General features: G+C 45.2%; 1 protein-coding gene across 1 annotated transcript in view; it reads right to left on the reverse strand.

Annotated features, from left to right (window-relative positions):
• LOC137433898 (serine/threonine-protein kinase DCLK3) overlaps nt 1-10,796 on the reverse strand; it is a 44,813-nt gene extending 34,017 nt beyond the window's left edge. Inside the window, exon 1 of the mRNA XM_068126370.2 lies at nt 10,409-10,796. Within this exon, the coding sequence (XP_067982471.2) occupies nt 10,409-10,661 (253 nt within the window). The 5' untranslated portion in view covers nt 10,662-10,796. The remainder of the gene's footprint in view (nt 1-10,408) is intronic.
• Nucleotides 10,797-18,192: the final 7,396 nt, after the last annotated feature.

The following is an 18,192-nucleotide window of genomic DNA, read 5'->3' on the forward strand; positions in this document are numbered from 1 at the left end:
TAACGAAGTGACACGAATTTTAGGTTGAATTGTGGACGCTGATGTACAGTACTGTAGTTGCAAACCGCTTCGATCTGCACCACGCAATGTTCTGGCCAAGCACGTTTCTTGCAACTCATTACAACACGACTGGTGTGGTAGCTGTATGGTACGGCACGCACATTATTTGTACGATCTGATACTGTAATCTCTCTATTAAAAAAAAAAGGTTAATATGTCTGCATCTCACTATAATTCACCAAATGTCTGTCTGTCTGTTCCCAGGTACCACAAAAACGGCTGAACTGATCGCAACGAAATTTTGGGTGGGTAATCCTGGGACCCCCTGGAGTAAAATAGGCTATATTGATTTTACAATTTACAATTTTTACAATTTTCCAGTTTTTCCAAACACGATGGAATAATATTTACCGATATGAACAGTGATGTGGCTTTTATTGAAATTCTACAAATACTGTTTATATTTTGATGATTTGCGTGTGATATGATTTAACGTATGTTTACATAAATCGTTTAAAATAAAATAAAAAGCCTTCAATTTCTGATATTTTGCCTTTTCATTTGGGCCTCCCAATTGAAGCCCCGCCCATAGGGCAGGTACCGTTGCTGGTGTTGTTAAATTTGCGCTTTTCCATTGGAGCACGAAATGCACAAAAATTCATGCAGCACAGAAATTTCCACTTTTACAGTATTTTTTGTCTAATGTCATTATATCCTGACCACAAGTTATGGATTACATCCCTGTTCGAGACAAAGATGCTTCACCTACACTTATAATTCTCAATATAGATAGAAAGTAACGTTTCCAAAAAAGAATAAAATTCATTGTAGAAGAAAGTGATCAGAGGAGAGATTAAAGTTGTTGCAAATAAATGAAACTAGAGAGTTTATAGAACACGATACTCTGTGCAGTGTTTATGTATTTGCAGGAGGGCCTTGCTTTTCGCAGGGTTACATTCTTGAAAATCCCCGAGAGCCGCAAATCTGCAAATTAGGGGGTAATGGGGGGGGGGGGGGGGGGAAGGGAAATAGAAATAAGGACTTCAAATTAAAAATTTGTCCAAACGGTACCCTTAATTAACATGTTTATGCGTTGTTTTGTGCTATTTATTTTCATGAATGAAAGTTATTAAGAACATAAAATAATTAGGGGGTTCCCTGTATTAAGAACATAAAATAAAGTTTCTTTTCTTGAGTTATTAAGATCATACTGATGATGATGTCCATTCCAGCATTCATGAGATGGATATGGCTGCCAAAGCAGTTTCTTGACTATTGGACACAATCCTGGTCGGACATCGCTCCATTGGAGGACGTTCGAATGCCTCATTCACCCCAATGAACTGGTACACATTTTGCTGACCTCGGAGGGGAAGACAGGCTGAGTCAACCCCACCTGGTGTTAATTCAGCGACCGACGAGGATTTGAAACTCAGGACTCTAGAATCCCAAGCCAGCACCTTAACCGTTAAGCCAACACCAGGCATAACGTCATGTGATGATGAAGACGGGTTGATGGAGATGATGATGTTTGAGGGGATTATTGTGTTGACGGTCCATGTTAATTAGGTGAATAAATGTGGAAAATAGTTAACCAACCCGTGATAATTCGAGCGCATTGACCGCAATCCGCAAACCTTGCCTCAATAAATTCATCGTGATAGAACGAATCCACAAAGGGGAAACTCACAAACAGCAAGGCCCTCCTATACCTCAATTTTAATCTATAATTAGCGGCCCCAAACTTTGCCTGCTTACTTCTCAAACTCCAAGAGAGTGTATGAATAGAAATTGGGTGTGTTTAAACACCCTTTTGAAGATGATTAAGGGGGTGATCATAACAAAAAAAAACCCTAATAAGCCTTACCAAAATGGTGGTGCACCATCATAGTTAGACCACTGTCACATCGCTGGGTTCTTAAGCCGCCATTTTGTTTCAGCCTATTCAAATGTGCCTTGCCTTACAACCACGTACGAATTAAAGCATGGAATCAAAATCTGGATTCAGATTTGAGGATCAGATCCTGTTGACTAAATATCTATCAAAATCTGGCTTTGTATGTTATAACAACATTAGCGATTTTTATAACTAAGTGTATGTCTTTTAACTGAGCTTTAAGCAGGGCTGTCCTTCCTCCATTTTGCCAAATCATTAAACTTACCTCTTTCTACTCTTCCAACAATTATATTGAGTGAAGAAAAGATTATTAAGGAATGTGCCCAAAGTGTAACTTTATTGAGTGCAACAAAAATGTTCTTTTTGAACCGTTTCTTTGGAGTGCTTGCTTGAGTGCTTACTGCTTGAGCCACTTGGGAAGCACTCTTTAGGCTGCTTTTGTAAGCCATGGCGATACAGTATACAGCGGCCCACTTTTTTTTAACGTACGCAGTTTTTTTTATTACAGATCACATTGATTCACATTTTTTGTGCGATCTAGTAATAGTTATATAAATCAACCTATAAAAATACACATTTAAAAATACGTCAAATTGAACGGCGTGTTTGGAACTCGGTCATGTTGAACTGTAGCTTTGCAAGTGTTTGCCATTTGGTTTGCTCTCTGTGCACATTTCGCTGATTTATTGCTTGATTTATTACTTTTATAGACTATTTACAGGTAAATATTTGTGGTTGCCATTTCTGTGCCAAGTTGAAACTTGTGAACAATTCGGATTTATTTTAACATAATCGGCCTGAGGGTGGGCATCACTTTTAAAGGGGTACTATATGCTATGCACATGGCCTCGCATCCTGCCCTCTTTGGGGACTGCTTATTCGTGGGGTCTACTCGACTTGTATTTACATTTTAGAGGTCCCCATAGGTGCTCCACACAAAATTAAAACAAATCTTGTGAAAAACAAATGTTAAAAAATGAAATCACTGCGTTCTGCAGGTAAACCCAATAAATGATTACACACACGCACGCACGGACATGCAGGCAAGATGATGCGTTTCCTGTGTGGTTTATCTATGTTACACATGATTGTACTAACGGATGCACCTGAGGCTGTTACACATGCGCTAAAATAAGCTTGGGGGAAATCTGAAGATTTTGAGGGATTATACACCTTTTTTTTTTTTTTTGTATACTGAATCGAAGCTCGTGAAAGAGCTGACATTTACTTCACAAACAAAATCGACCAGACAAACAAAATATATAAAAAGAGGAAGCGGAAGACAAGATGGGGAGAGAAGGGGAAGCACACAAACACTTGAGAGCACACAACATTTCAGAGCAGGGAGATGTGTGGGAGGGAGAGGGCTTGGGGGGAGGAGGCGTGGGAAGGGGGGTGGGGGGGGGTGGGAGAAGTATAAAACCCAAGGACTTCCAGGACAGAAGTTGGTATTTCAAAAAAGTGGAATTGGGGTGAAATTAGCGGGGGTAGAAAAGATCAAGGTTTTGGATGGGGGAAGATAAGAGATGGTGGTGAACAGCTGTTTTAAAGACCTGGAGGGTGGAGTGGGATTGAAGAGAGTGAGGGAGTTTGTTCCAGAGGCGGGAGAAAAGAGGAATGAAGGAGTGAAGGTGAGCAGAGAGTCTTGATTTTGGCAGTTTAACCATGAGAGGGGTGCAGGCAGATCTTGTGCGACCTGTAGGAATATTTGCGGGACAGAGCCCGGAGAGAGCTGGGGGGGGCAAGGCCAGAGAAGAGTAGGTAGAAGACGGAAAGACCACCAACCTGCCTGCGGTGAGTGAGTGAGAGGCCCTTGGAGTTAGCTTCATCGCGGGAGTATACCTTGATGGTGAGTATAAAGATGAGAGAAAAGAAGACTGGGAAAAACTGTGAGAACGAAAGTAAATGGACCACAAACGACGGCTGAGAGAAGACAGCAAGGCCTCAAGGCAGGAAACTCAAAAGACAAGGCTGAAAAAACGCGGCAGGAAATAACCGATTTTATACAGGTATGCACGATTTACACCGGTACTTCCTAGAGACACACAGTAGGTACACACACCGTAAAATAAAAATACCGTTTTGACAAAAATACAAACGGGAACAATTACAATGATTTTCAATGTTGTTTGACCGCCAGGCAGGCAGACAGTAAAAAAAATATGTCACTCTCTGCGTATGTACGGATGGGACAAATTCTGAGCGAAGGCATGGTGAAACGATAGACTTGTCTTCCTATTCATATTTAAATTCGTGATCAAAATATAACATTCAATTAAAAAAAGTTGTTCCTCAATCATAAACATACACGACGATCAAAATTATGCGGACACCCCTTCTAATTAGTGGATTCGGCTATTCCAGCCACACCTATTTTCAATCAAGCACACAGCCATGCAATCTCCATAGGCAAACATTGGCAGTAGAATGGGCCGTACTGAAGAGCTCAGTGACTTTCAACGTGGCACCGTCATAGGATTCCACCTTTCCAACAAGTCAGTGAATCAAATTTCTTCCCTGCTAGAGCTGCCCCGGTCAAATGTAAGTGCTGTTATTGTGAAGTGGAAACGTCTAGGAGCAACAACAGCTCAGCCACGATGTGATAGGCCACACAAGCTCACATAACGGGACTGCCGTGCTGAAGCGCATCACGTGTAAAAATTGTCTGTTCTCGGTTGCAACACTCAGTACTGGGTTCCAAAATGCCTCTGGATGCAACGTCAGCACAACAACTGTTCGTCGAGAGCTTCATGAAATGGGTTGCCATGGCTGAGCAGCCGCACACAAGCCTAAGATCACCATGCGCAATGCCAAGCGTCGGCTAGAGTGGTGTAAAGCTTGCCGCCATTGGACTCTGGAGCAGTGGCAACGCTTTCTCTGGGGTGATGAATCAGCCTTCACCATCTGGCAGTCCGACGGACGAACCTGGGTTTGGCGGATGCCATGAGAACGCTACTTTCCCGAATGCATAGTGCCAACTGTAAAGTTGTTGGAGGAGGAATAATGATCTGGGGCTGTTTTTCATGGTGCGGGCTAGGCCCCTTATATCCAGTGAAGGGAAATCTTAACGCTGCAGCATACAATGAATGACGTTCTAGACGATTGTGTGCTTCCAACCTCTTTGGTCTCACTAAAAACCATGATCTTTCTTGGGCCAACGACATTTCAAAGTTTGTTTTCACATGTCCAAACCCACCTCCTTCAAATTCCCTGTTTTCTTTCTTGAAAGTCCCTGTAGTGTCCATCTTGTTTATCCCATGTACCCCACCCCAGCCCTGTCTCTTCCAGAGATCCTCCGATGTCCCTGTTCCCGACTGTTCCTGTGATTCCCTCTCTCACCCCCTCTTGTCTCCTGCTTCCTTTGTTATATGTTATATGTGCTAGGTCCTATCCGAACATCGACTTGGTATACAAAAAAATTGGCCTTCAAAGCCAGTCCCGGACTGGGCATCATCCATCGTGCAAAGTCGTTCCTTGGAACATTGGAACTAATCGACCGACACAATGTTTCCATCCGAAGCTTGATTGAGTACCACTTTTTCCTCTTGGCTGGCGCCCCTGCCTCACATGTTACCCAGCTTGACGCTGTGGAAACCAAGGCCTTCATGATCACTGGAATAGCCCACTATGAAGCTGAGTCTGTGGGCCTATCACTTTGCCATCGCAGACAGGTCAATGGTCTCTGTCTTATGCTGCCTCCTTTCTGGTCTTGCACCCTCTGCTTTTTCCATGTTTTGACACCCCCCCCCCCCTTTCCACCCGTTTTCTCACCCACCCCCTCTTCCACAGGTTTCCGCAGGGAGCATGTGGTCCACCATCAACCTACTTTTCAGGTAACTCTCCAAATCCAGAATCACTGCTCACCTACACTCATTCTTGTTCTTTTTTCCCACCTGTGGAACCAACCTTCCAGGTCTTCAAGACTTGTTCAACACCATATTAGACCCTCCCCCCCCCCCCCCCATTCAAAACCATGATATTTTGTCTAAGCCCTGTTAGCCCCCTCCCAAATCCCACCATTTTCCTTCCTGAGAGTTTGCTTCTGTATCCATCTTGTCCACCCAATCCATCCTCACCTATCCCTCATTCTTCCCCACATCTCTTATTTGTCCAAGTCTCTCTATATTTTGTTCCTCTTCCCTGTTGATAGTGTTTCCCCTCTCTTTCTACTGTTCATTTTGTTCCGTTGCGTCCTGATCCATTCTGTGTTTTCACTCTTCCACGAGCCTTGACTTTGTATACAAACAAAAGGGGTAAAACGATTCCACCATTAAAGCTTGGGAATAGAAAGGGAGCCACAGCACGCTCTGATGAGGCTATTTAAATCATATTTGGGACATCAAAGGTTAATGTATACACAAGATGAAAAGCGCGAAGCTCAGCATGAGCGCTGAAGCTTTGTAAACTAAATCCCTCTGACGACAGTTGGTGGGAATTGTCTGGCAATGCTATTTGCCATCAGGTCAAAGGAAAACGGAATCTCCAAGGCAACAGTGGAACATACTCTGGGATACGGACAAAAGACCTAGCTGGTGAGATGTCAGACTATATCTTTGAACGCCTCCATGTTCTCCACAACCCACGCACCCAGCCACCTCCCAGAATCTTTTGATACACTCCCTCTTAATCTGGAGGCGGCAAACGTTTCGAGGTTGTCATCTACCTGCTGAATGATAACCCACTCATTTTGATAAATTAATCCTTCGTGAAGATTTGATCCTACGGACCATGTCGAGCTTTTGTGGTGACCAGTTGGTTCACATGCAGGTTAAAATGCCAACTCTGGTGAGTTAAAGTAACAGCAAAAAGTTTTCTCGATCTTTGGCCGACCCATTTGGGACCTCCGTGGCAATCTGTCCAGGTCTGGGACCTCCGTGGCAATCTGTCCAGATCTGGGACCTCTGTGGCAATCTGTCCAGATCTGGGACCTCCATGGCAATCTGTCCACATCTGGGACCTCTATGGCAATCTGCCCAGATCTGGAACCTCCGTGGCAATCTGACAAGATCTGGGACCTCTGTGGCAATCTGTTCAAATCTGGGTCTGCGACTTCCGTGGCAATCTATCCAGATCTGGGACCTCTGTGGCAATCTGTCCAGATCTGGGACCTCCATGGCAATCTGTCCAGATCTGGGACCTCTGTGGCAATCTGCCCAGATCTGGGACCTCCATGGCAATCTGTCCAGATCTGGGACCTCCATGGCAATCTGTTCAGATCTGGGACCTCCGTGGCAATCTGTCCAGATCTGGGACCTATGTGGCAATCTGGCCAGATCTGGGACCTCCGTGGCAATCTGTCCAGATCTGGAACCTCAATGGCAATCTGTCCAGATCTGGGACCTCCGTGGCAATCTGTCCAGATCTGGGACCTCCATGGCAATCTGTCCAGATCTGGGACCTCCGTGGCAATCTGTCCAGATCTGGGACCTCCGTGGCAATCTGGCCAGATCTGGGACCTCCGTGGCAATCTAGCCAGATCTGGGACCTCCGTGGCAATCTGGCCAGATCTGGGACCTCCGTGGCGATCTGGGACGTCATGGCAATCTGTCCAGATCTGGGACCTCGTGGCAATCTGTCCAGATCTGGGACCTCGTGGCAATCTGTCCAGATCTGGGACCTCCGTGGCAATCTATCCAGATCTGGGACCTCTGTGGCAATCTGTCCAGATCTGGGACCTCCGTGGCAATCTGTCCAGATCTGGGACCTCCGTGGCAATCTGTCCAGATCTGGGACCTCCGTGGCAATCTGTCCAGATATGGGACCTCCGTGGCAATCTGTCCAGATCTGGGACCTCCGTGACAATCTGTCCAGATCTGGGACCTCCGTGGCGATCTGTCCAGATCTTGGACCTTCGTGGCAATCTGTCTAGATCTGGGACCTCTGTCGCAATCTGTCCAGATCTGGGACCTTCATGGAAATCTGTCCAGATCTGGGACCTCCATGGCAATCTGTCCAGATCTGGGACCTCCGTGGCAATCTGACCAGATCTGGGACCTCTGTCGCAATCTGTCCAAATCTGGGTCTGGGACCTCCGTGGCAATCTATCCAGATCTGGGACCTCTGTGGCAATCTGTCCAGATCTCGGACCTCGTGGCAATCTGTCCAGATCTGGGACCTCCGTGGCAATCTGTCCAGATCTGGGACCTCTGTGGCAATCTGTCCAGATCTCGGACCTCCGTGGCAATCTGTCCAGATCTGGGACCTCCGTGGCAATCTGTCCAGATCTGGGACCTCCATGGCAATCTGTCCAGATCTGGGACCTCCATGGCAATCTGTCCAGATCTGGGACCTCCGTGGCAATCTGTCCAGATCTGGGACCTCCATGGCAATCTGACCAGATCTGGGACCTCCATGGCAATCTGTCCAGATCTGGGACCTCTGTGGCAATCTGTCCAGATCTGGGACCTCTGTGGCAATCTGTCCAGATCTGGGACCTCTGTGGCAATCTGTCCAGATCTGGGACCTCCGTGGCAATCTGTCCAGATATGTGACCTCCGTGGCAATCTGGCCAGATCTAGGACCTCCGTGGCGATCTGGAACGTCATGGCAATCTGTAGAGATCTGGGACCTCGTGGCAATCTGTCCATATCTGGGACCTCGTGGCAATCTGTCCATATCTGGGACCTCCGTGGCAATCTGTCCAGATCTGGGACCTCCATGGCAATCTGTCCAGATCTGGGTCTGGGACCTCCGTGGCAATCTATCCAGATCTGGGACCTCTGTGGCAATCTGTCCAGATCTCGGACCTCGTGGCAATCTGTCCAGATCTGGGACCTCCGTGGCAATCTGTCCAGATCTGGGACCTCTGTGGCAATCTGTCCAGATCTCGGACCTCCGTGGCAATCTGTCCAGATCTGGGACCTCCGTGGCAATCTGTCCAGATCTGGGACCTCCATGGCAATCTGTCCAGATCTGGGACCTCCGTGGCAATCTGTCCAGATCTGGGACCTCCATGGCAATCTGACCAGATCTGGGACCTCCATGGCAATCTGTCCAGATCTGGGACCTCTGTGGCAATCTGTCCAGATCTGGGACCTCTGTGGCAATCTGTCCAGATCTGGGACCTCTGTGGAAATCTGTCCAGATCTGGGACCTCCGTGGCAATCTGTCCAGATCTGGGACCTCCGTGGCAATCTGGCCAGATCTAGGACCTCCGTGGCGATCTGGAACGTCATGGCAATCTGTAGAGATCTGGGACCTCGTGGCAATCTGTCCATATCTGGGACCTCGTGGCAATCTGTCCATATCTGGGACCTCCGTGGCAATCTGTCCAGATCTGGGACCTCCGTGGCAATCTGTCCAGATCTGGGACCTCCGTGGCAATCTGTCCAGATCTGGGACCTCCGTGGCAATCTGTCCAGATCTGGGACTTCCGTGGCAATCTGTCCAGATCTGGGACCTCCGTGGCAATCTGTCCAGGTCTGGGACCTCCGTGGCAATCTGTCCAGATCTGGGACCTCCGTGGCAATCTGTCCATATATGTGACCTCCGTGGTAATCTGTCCATATCTGATTGTCCTTAATTAGGACTGCAGAACCATTTTATGCATCCGACGACAACGTCGCCGGAGGCATTTTATTTTTGGGTTGTCCGTACGGGCTAAACCTCGTTTTTCTCAGCAACCATATGTCCGATTGAGACAAAACTTTCAGGGTGGGAGTGACACCCATGCAGAATGTTTTTATCATAATTGTGATGTCATAGGTCACGTGGTATGGCAGCCATCTTCGATTAAAAGCAAAGAATTAAAAAATATTTCTTGGAAACCGCTGAATGGAAAAATTTTAAACTTGGCACATTGTCAAGTACTCCCAATGGGGAACAAAAGCATGATAATGATGACATCATAGGTGAAGTGGTATACCAGCCAAAAATGTTTATTTTTAAAAATCCCTTCTCTGAAACTGCTTCACCGATCGATGTGAAACCTGCCATGGCTGGTGAAAATCAAACTTGTTTATTTTTAGAACAGTGAATGAGGGCATCTACCCGTTGTGGGACTATGCGGATTGCGGAGGCATATTGGCAACACAGTCGCATTGTTCTAGTTTTTACATGTTCTACTTTCAGCGCTTAAAGCGCGGCTTCGTTTCCACCAATGATGTCAATTTTTTTTGAAATTGTAATACGAAATCAACGTGGCCTATGGCAGGTGCTCCTTGTGAGGGCCGTGAGCAGGTTCCTCTGCTGGTCTTCAGACGTCGCTCAATGGTCAGAATAAACCACGAGATGGATGCCTCGTGTCGTGTGCCCCGTTCCAGGATTCATTTATCTATTATCACATGGCAGCAAATCGTATAGCCTTCTCTCGGCCGTTAAAAAATATTGATTCCACCAAAAGGAAAGCAGAGTGGGAGAGACATATGACGCGTTGCTGAAGACTCGTAAAGAGCGTCATAAATTCGGCAGGAAATCAGAGACCTCTGAGAAACGAACTGCCTATACACCGCATAATCCGACAGAAGCGTTACCAAGTATGTTTATGGGATGCGTATAGGGAGAAATACTTACGCCATTCACCCCAAATGTACTGCTTCACCACAGTGTGTCCCTCACACGCGTGGTGCCGCGACATCCCGGTGCGGAGCTCGATCCCAGCAGCCGCGTCCGGATCGGTGGATGCGCCACGGGCCAGAGTCCGAGCCGGGAGGGAGGATGCTCGATCGGCACGTCGGTATTGGAGTCCCACCGCGGCACGACTAACAGGCGAGCACGTTGAAGCGACCGTCCGGGGAGGCGGAGGGTCAGTACCGGCACGCGCCATGGCTGCAGGTCGCCATAGGGACTGCGTATGAATCACAGCAAGTCCGTGGAGTAAGTAAAGGAAGCGTACACACAGCGAGCCCACGCACCATCAGGGCGGCGGAACCTCGTCAGAGAGTGCTTCCAAAATTGTCTCGCTTGTTCCACCCCCACTCCACCAAATGTCCCCCCCTCAACCTCCAATATTTTTCTATTCAACTCAAACCTTCCAACCTCAAGCCTTTGGCATCTCATACCGTTCGATTGAGGCAGTAATTCCATTTGACTCCAACCATTTATAATTCCCACTCATGAATTCCGTTTAATTGGATAAATATTGGAGTACGAGAGATTGTCTTAAAATGCGAGAGTTTAACCTGTTAAATTCCCACCAAAGGCTGCGGCCTACATCCCTCACAGTTTCACTCGTATGTGATGCGAATGTTAAAAAAGAAAACACATGATGAGCATGAATTTCACATGTAGACAGGTCATTGGGTCTTGCCAGTGGCAGAACAACTTTAAGGACTAATTTACCGCAAGGAGCTCAGCAGATGCAACCACTGACCCTGTTTTTTCTGCAAAGTATTTTTCTGGTTCCATAAATGTCTTGCGATTCGATAAGAAGCAGCACTTTGGGTTTTGAGATCATTTTACAGTGTTACGCGTACTTGGAGACATGGAGGTGGTCCGGAAGCGCCCACGCCCGAGCTACGCTTGCCTAATTCACGCACTCTACACCAACCCACGCATCGGATCCACAGGTACAGCACCACCATCCTATATCCCAGGGCATTAAAAATCGGATTCAAACCCATATTACCCACGTCACAGGTCACCCTCTATTACGTACTTGATCCCCAGATCGTGACGATCATCCACCACCCATGTTTGTTCTCAAGGGTGATGGCACCTTAGCTTGGACATATTAGACAAGTCCGCCAAGAGGGCTGGAAGTGGATAGAGAGGAAAGAAGAACCAATAAGCTTCTAAAAAATGAGGGTGAGCAACTTGCAGAGTGATCTCACACCAATCCATGTAAGTGTCACCAAGGTAATCGACGAATGGAGGGGTCGCCGTGCACCCCTGCAAGTCTGTTAGGCAGCACGTTCAGTCCACGCTCTTCAAGGTCTCTGCTGTGCTTTAAAAGCAGTTGCTCAGAAGCAGAGCGAGCCTGATGAAGGATCTGGTTATCATGCATTGTGGATTAGAATTCCAAAAGTTTCCATTGTCGCCATGACGATTGAACGGAGTTCTTTCGGGATTAACGCTCTCATCCAGCAAGACAAAGATGGAGATATAGATTGAATGTACAAATTCAGACTTGAAAAATTGATGAATGCCATAGCAGCAGCCTAGTCGCAAGAGGAGAAAATCTTTGGAATGGTCAAAAAAAATAAAAGGGAGGCAGAGATGGTATAAATAAACAAGAGGGAATGAGAGTACACGTTTCACAGCGATCACACGTCCCTGGATTAACCACTCAAATGGAAGGAATAGATCAAATGTGAGACACCTCAATGATGAATAAAAGATAAAAACCTCCAATTCCTTATTTATCCTTTTTATTTATTTATTTACAGGTGTGAGGATTGCTCACGGGCGCAAAGCATAACTGAGAGTGAGGCAAATATCAAAGGAATGAACGAACAGGAAAGAGGAAAGCGAGAAGTGGAGGAAACCCTGAAACGAAAGCAACTAAGATTATTTGAGTTAGTAAAAGTTAATGGAGATAATAAAGATCATGGATCAGGATTGGGGATGACAGGAGACTGTGGTGCATTGCTTGAAGTCCTGGAGGGAAGAGTGAGACCTAGAGCACCCTCTGAAACGTGGTTTCATAGACGGGAGAAACGAGGAATAAAACAGTTGCGGTGCGCAGCAGTCAGTCTGGATTTTGGGATTTTAACCAGGAGGGAGTTACTGGAAGAACGCGTGCATTTTGGATTTGCTGGGAAGGGTCGGAGGGTGGGGAGAGTAGAGGGAGCAATGTTGGAGAATAGACAGCAGAAAACAGAGAGACCACCAACCTGCCCACAATGTGAGAGCAACAGACTTCAACCACATCAAGGGAGATTCCAATAATATTGAGAGATTTATATTCCACAGAAAACCAGGATAGACAGATGTGATGCTGGCTGGAGTGCTAGCCCATGGCGGGCATAGGCCTTGTAGAATGTGAAGCTCTCAAAGTTATTAGAATTTTGAGAGCTTCTATCAATGTTTCTCACTCACCTAAGCTGGTGACACCACCACCTGTTGGGCCTGCCATTTTGGAGGTCACCGAACCATCTTACTAGAATTCACCAAATGTCTGTCTGTCTGTTCCCAGGTACCGCAAAAACGGCTGAACCGATCGCAACAAAATTTTGGGTGGGTAATCCTGGGACCCGTGGAGTAAAATGTGCTATATTGTTTTTCCAATTTTTTTTCCAATTTTTCCAATTTTCCAGTTTTTCCACACACGATGGAATAATATTTACCGATATGAAGTGATGTGGCTTTTATTGAAATTATACAAATACTGTTTAGATTTTGATGATTTGCGTGTGATATGATTTAACGGATGTTTATATAAATCGTTTAAAATAAAAAAAAGCCTTAAATTTCTGATATTTTGCCTTTTCATTTGGGCCTCCCAATTGAAGCCCCGCCCATAGGGCGGGTACCGTTGATAGTTTCCAATAATTGAACCATTGCCTTGATTTCACATGCTATCAAGATATTACTAAAGATCATTCAGCACAGAATATAAGATTTCATTAAGCATGAAATTCCCGTTGAGCAAGACTAAAATAGACTAAAATCCCGTCAACTGAGAAGATCGACGTGTTCAGATTGGGAGACGATCAATGTGGAAATAGTGGAAAGTTTCGTCTCCCTGGATTCTAAGATTGAAGTGAGTGGGGAATGTATAGGGGAAATTCATAGACGATTAGCATCGGGGAGAGGAGCAATGTCAGGATTGACAAAGATCTGGAAAGACAAAGATGTGACAAAACAAACCAAGAGGAGGTTAGGTGTATTTTCAGTTGTTATTTTTAGTTGCAATTTATGGATGTGAGTCATTGACATCGACAAAGAAGGAAATGAAGAAGATTGACAGTTTTGAAATGTGTTGATGGGGATGAATGTTAAAAAAATCTCTTGGACTGCAAGAAGAACAAACAAATCAGTGCTTGAATAAATGAGAGTTCAGAGAACACCTTACCCCACGCAATCTTGAGAACAAGGACATGGGAAGACTTTTAAACTCTTACTTTGCTTTTACAAGCATGAGCCACAATTTTATCAGAATCTCTATTCACCAAGGCTGAGTGCGGCGAGTGGCAAATTTGATTGGTTGAGATGGCATAAAATGGCATAATATTTTGTCCGAGTACTGCTAATCTGGAGGTGTTGGGTGTGGCAAGAAGACGATTTGTGTTTCTACAGTGTTCAAGTATTTAATTCACTTGAAATGGAAAACAAACTGCAAAAAGCTGCAGGAAAACGTTTTTTTCCGAAGTTGACCGCCGTTGATTCACGGTCTTTTACACCACCTTATTTAACAAATACAATTAGTTATTCATGCCTGATGTTTGTCTTTTATGACCCCTAAAAGCAGCAAGTGAAAAATCCCTTAAAACAGTAAATAGTTTCCTATTTAGAGTGATTTACAATTCTGTTTGACTGCCAGACAGACAGACTAAAAGATTACCGTACTCCTCTCTGCGCATGCGCGATCTGTATTGAGATTTCATACAATTTGCCAAATTCAGAGCCAAAGTACCGCTAAACTGCAGGTTCATGTTTCGATTTGTATTCTCGAGTATTCAAACTAGAACGGCACTCTGCGGAGCGCATACCTCCGCCTGGTGAACAGTTTACGTTTTGTATCCCACTGATGGAACGGAACTGGATTCGGACCTGAACCAAAATCTAATCAGCTTGTTCTTGTCACCTAAAACAACTCATCCACCAAGTTTATTCATAACTCGTCCATAACTTTTAAAAATATCATGTTATATATCGCTTTTCACTCGATCTCTCAATGGTGAAGAAGCAGTTAAAAATTAAATAATTCTTGTAGCCGAATCCATATTCAGATCTTCACCAAAATATAATCGATTCGTCCTTGTCACACACACAATCTGTCCACCAAGTTTCGTCCAAATCCGTCTATAACCTTTTGAGATATCCTGCTACATGCTGGTTTTCGCCCGATCACTCAATGTTGAAGAATCACTTAAAAATTTAAATAATTCTCATATCCGAATCCATATTCAGATCTTCACCAAAATCTAATCTATTTGTCGTTGTCTGCCACCCAACATGTCCACCAAGTTTCATCTAAATCCATCCACAACTTTTTGAGATATCCTGCTATGTATCGTTTTTGGCTCCATCTCTCAATGGTGAAGAATCACTTAAAATTTCTACTAGCCGGATCCGAATCTGGATCTTCACCGAAATCTAATCATTTCGTCCTTGTCACACATGTTACCAGTGTGAAGTTACTCTCTGCCAAATTTCGTTTGAATCTGTCCACAACTTTTTGAGATATCTTATTCACAAACGGACAGACAGACAGACAGACAGGGGTGAAAACATAACCTCCATGATCCATCCACCTTTGGTGGCGGAGGTAAATATAACATTCAATTGAAATTAAGCAGTTCCTCGATCATAGACTGACGTCTGTAGACAGACAGACAGACAGACAGACAAAGTGAACCAATTGTTTAACCCCACTTTATGCTTTGTGCATGGGGTAATTGGACAACTTTGTACATTGGAAAAGCTGATGTTAAAACACAAACTCGTACTTTGGATACATCGTGCATGCAGAACGAAGGAAGAGGTCCGTGTGTGTGTTGGATGGATGGGGTTAAGGATGCAACCAAGCTGTCTCTGCCAGAACTTTGGGAAGCAATGCAGGATAGAGATGTTTGGAGAAATCTGATCATCAATGTCACCAAATGTCGACCATGACTTGACAGAACTAGATGAACCAGATTGTAACCAATCTGGATCGAGATCCTACTATATTAAATAACACAATTCTCTGTATGTATGTATGTATGTATGTATGTATGTATGTATGTATGTATGTATGTATGTATGTATGTATGTATGTATGTACATCTGGTAAATCATAGAAAAAAAACATGGCTGGCCCAATCTCCATCAAATTTTGCATACGCGTTGGTTGTACCCAGAGTAACCCTCTCCCCTCCCCTCTGCTCCTCCCTGCTAGGGCTCCCTAAGGGAACAGATGTTTCTAGTCACTCAAAATGTCTGGAGAAATATCTGCAACTGGAAGTGGCTCCAGCTTATCTATTGTTTTTAGTCATTTAGATCAGCAGATCAGCAGGCACTGGTATTTCTATAAATCAGAAGTCACTGGTATCATAGATCCCTACAACTTGTCAGGAAACATGCTGACCCCAATGGGCAGGCACATTGATGGGCAGTCCTATACAGTACCCCGATATCTACTCTTATCTAGTAAGCACTTCCTCTTACACACAAAGGAGGTTATGAAAGCTTACAAGAACCTCACAGATATTTTGCGGCCGGGTGGATTCATGGGACGAAGAACTGGAACTTGCCAGAGAAACAGATGATGCTGTTGATGTCCAAAGTAAGTACCAACCAATATTAATCGGGAATGTGTACTTGTAAACACATCGGCTTGTCATAAATCATCGGCTGTCTTCTACCGACTCCTCTCCGGGCCGAGCTCCCCCAGCTCTGTCTGTGCTCTGTCCGCCAAATATTCCTACAGGTCGCACAAGATCTGCCAGCAACCCTCTTATGGTTAAACTGCCAAAATCAAGACTCTCTGCTCACCTTCACTCTTTCATTCCTCTTCACTCCCGCCTCTGGAACAAACTCCCCCACTCCCTTCAATCCCACTCCTCCCTCCAGGTCTTTAAAACAGCTGTTCACCACCCATCTCCTGTCTTTCCCCATCCAAAACCTTGATCTTTTCTACCCCCGTTAATTCACCCCAGATACACTTTTTTGAAATTCCGACTCCTTTCCTGGAAGTCCTTGCAGTGTCCATGCGTTTTATACCTCTCCCACCACCCCCCCCCCCCCTTTCCCGTTCCTCCTCCCCCCAAGCCCTCTCCCTCCCACAGATCTCCCGATGTCCCTGCTCTCAAATGTTGTACTTGTGTGCTTCCCTCTCTCTCCCCATCTTGTCTCCCGCCCCCTTTTCCCTTTATCTTGTGTTTTATGTGTCGGTCTGTCTTTTCGTGATTCATGTTAGCTTTTACACGAGCCTCGATCTTGTATACAAAAAAACCAAAAACAAACTGCGTGGTTGATTGAATGTTCTGACAGTGCTCTATCATGCTATGAATCTTCGAACTTGTGTATCAGTTGCATTACTCAATAGAGTCCCAGCAATTGAGTCTGTGTACCGAAATGCTCCATTAATTATAATGGGACTTACCTATCTGTCGCTTCGCTGACGGGTTCAATGAAAAGACAGTATGGTACACTTCATAAACGTATTGCATATCTATCTGTGAATCTCAATGAGGATGTAAAATGAAGTGAAATTCTTCAAAGAAAGGACCTTTTACAACACGTAGTTGTTGTTGCTAGTAGCAAAGTCAAATCGAGGGATGAAATAAATTTCTCTACCTTCTCAGGTGCAAAAGACAGAGAGTCGAGGAGCAGTTGGGTATGACAGGGAAGGATGGGTACTGTGAGAGTAAGGAGTTGTGGACACAAGATTTGGAAGCAAATATAGAAGTGAAGCATTCGGAGCTTCTCATGAACAGACTCCATTTGTAGAAAGGGAAGAGATTGAAGGTGAGCATACGCCAGAAACAGACTTAGGGCTGTTGTTCCATTTGTAGAAAGGGAAAACATTGAAGGTGAGCATACGCCAGAGACAGACTTAGGGCTGTTGTTCCATTTGTAGAAAGGGAAGAGATTGAAGGTGAGCATACGCCAGAGACAGACTTAGGGCTGTTGTTCCATTTGTAGAAAGGGAAAACATTGAAGGTGAGCATACACCAGAGACAGACTTAGGGCTGTTGTTCCATTTGTAGAAAGGGAAAACATTGAAGGTGAGCATACGCCAGAGACAGACTTAGGGCTGTTGTTCCATTTGTAGAAAGGGAAAAGATTGAAGGTGAGCATACGCCAGAAACAGACTTAGGGCTGTTGTTCCATTTGTAGAAAGGGAAGAGATTGAAGGTGAGCATACACCAGAAACAGACTTAGGGCTGTTGTTCCATTTGTAGAAAGGGAAGAGATTGAAGGTGAGCATACGCCAGAGACAGACTTAGGGCTGTTGTTCCATTTGTAGAAAGGGAAGAGATTGAAGGTGAGCATACGCCAGAGACAGACTTAGGGCTGTTCCATTTGTAGAAAGGGAAGAGATTGAAGGTGAGCATACGCCAGAGACAGACTTAGGGCTGTTGTCCCATTTGTAGAAAGGGAAGAGATTGAAGGTGAACATACACCAGAAACAGACTTAGGGCTGTTGTCCCATTTGTAGAAAGGGAAAAGATTGAAGGTGAGCATACACCAGAGACAGACTTAGGGCT

The sequence above is a fragment of the Myxine glutinosa genome, chromosome 10 (genome assembly GCF_964187855.1).
Source record: "Myxine glutinosa chromosome 10, kmMyxGlut1.1, whole genome shotgun sequence".
Classification (NCBI taxonomy): domain Eukaryota; kingdom Metazoa; phylum Chordata; class Myxini; order Myxiniformes; family Myxinidae; genus Myxine; species Myxine glutinosa.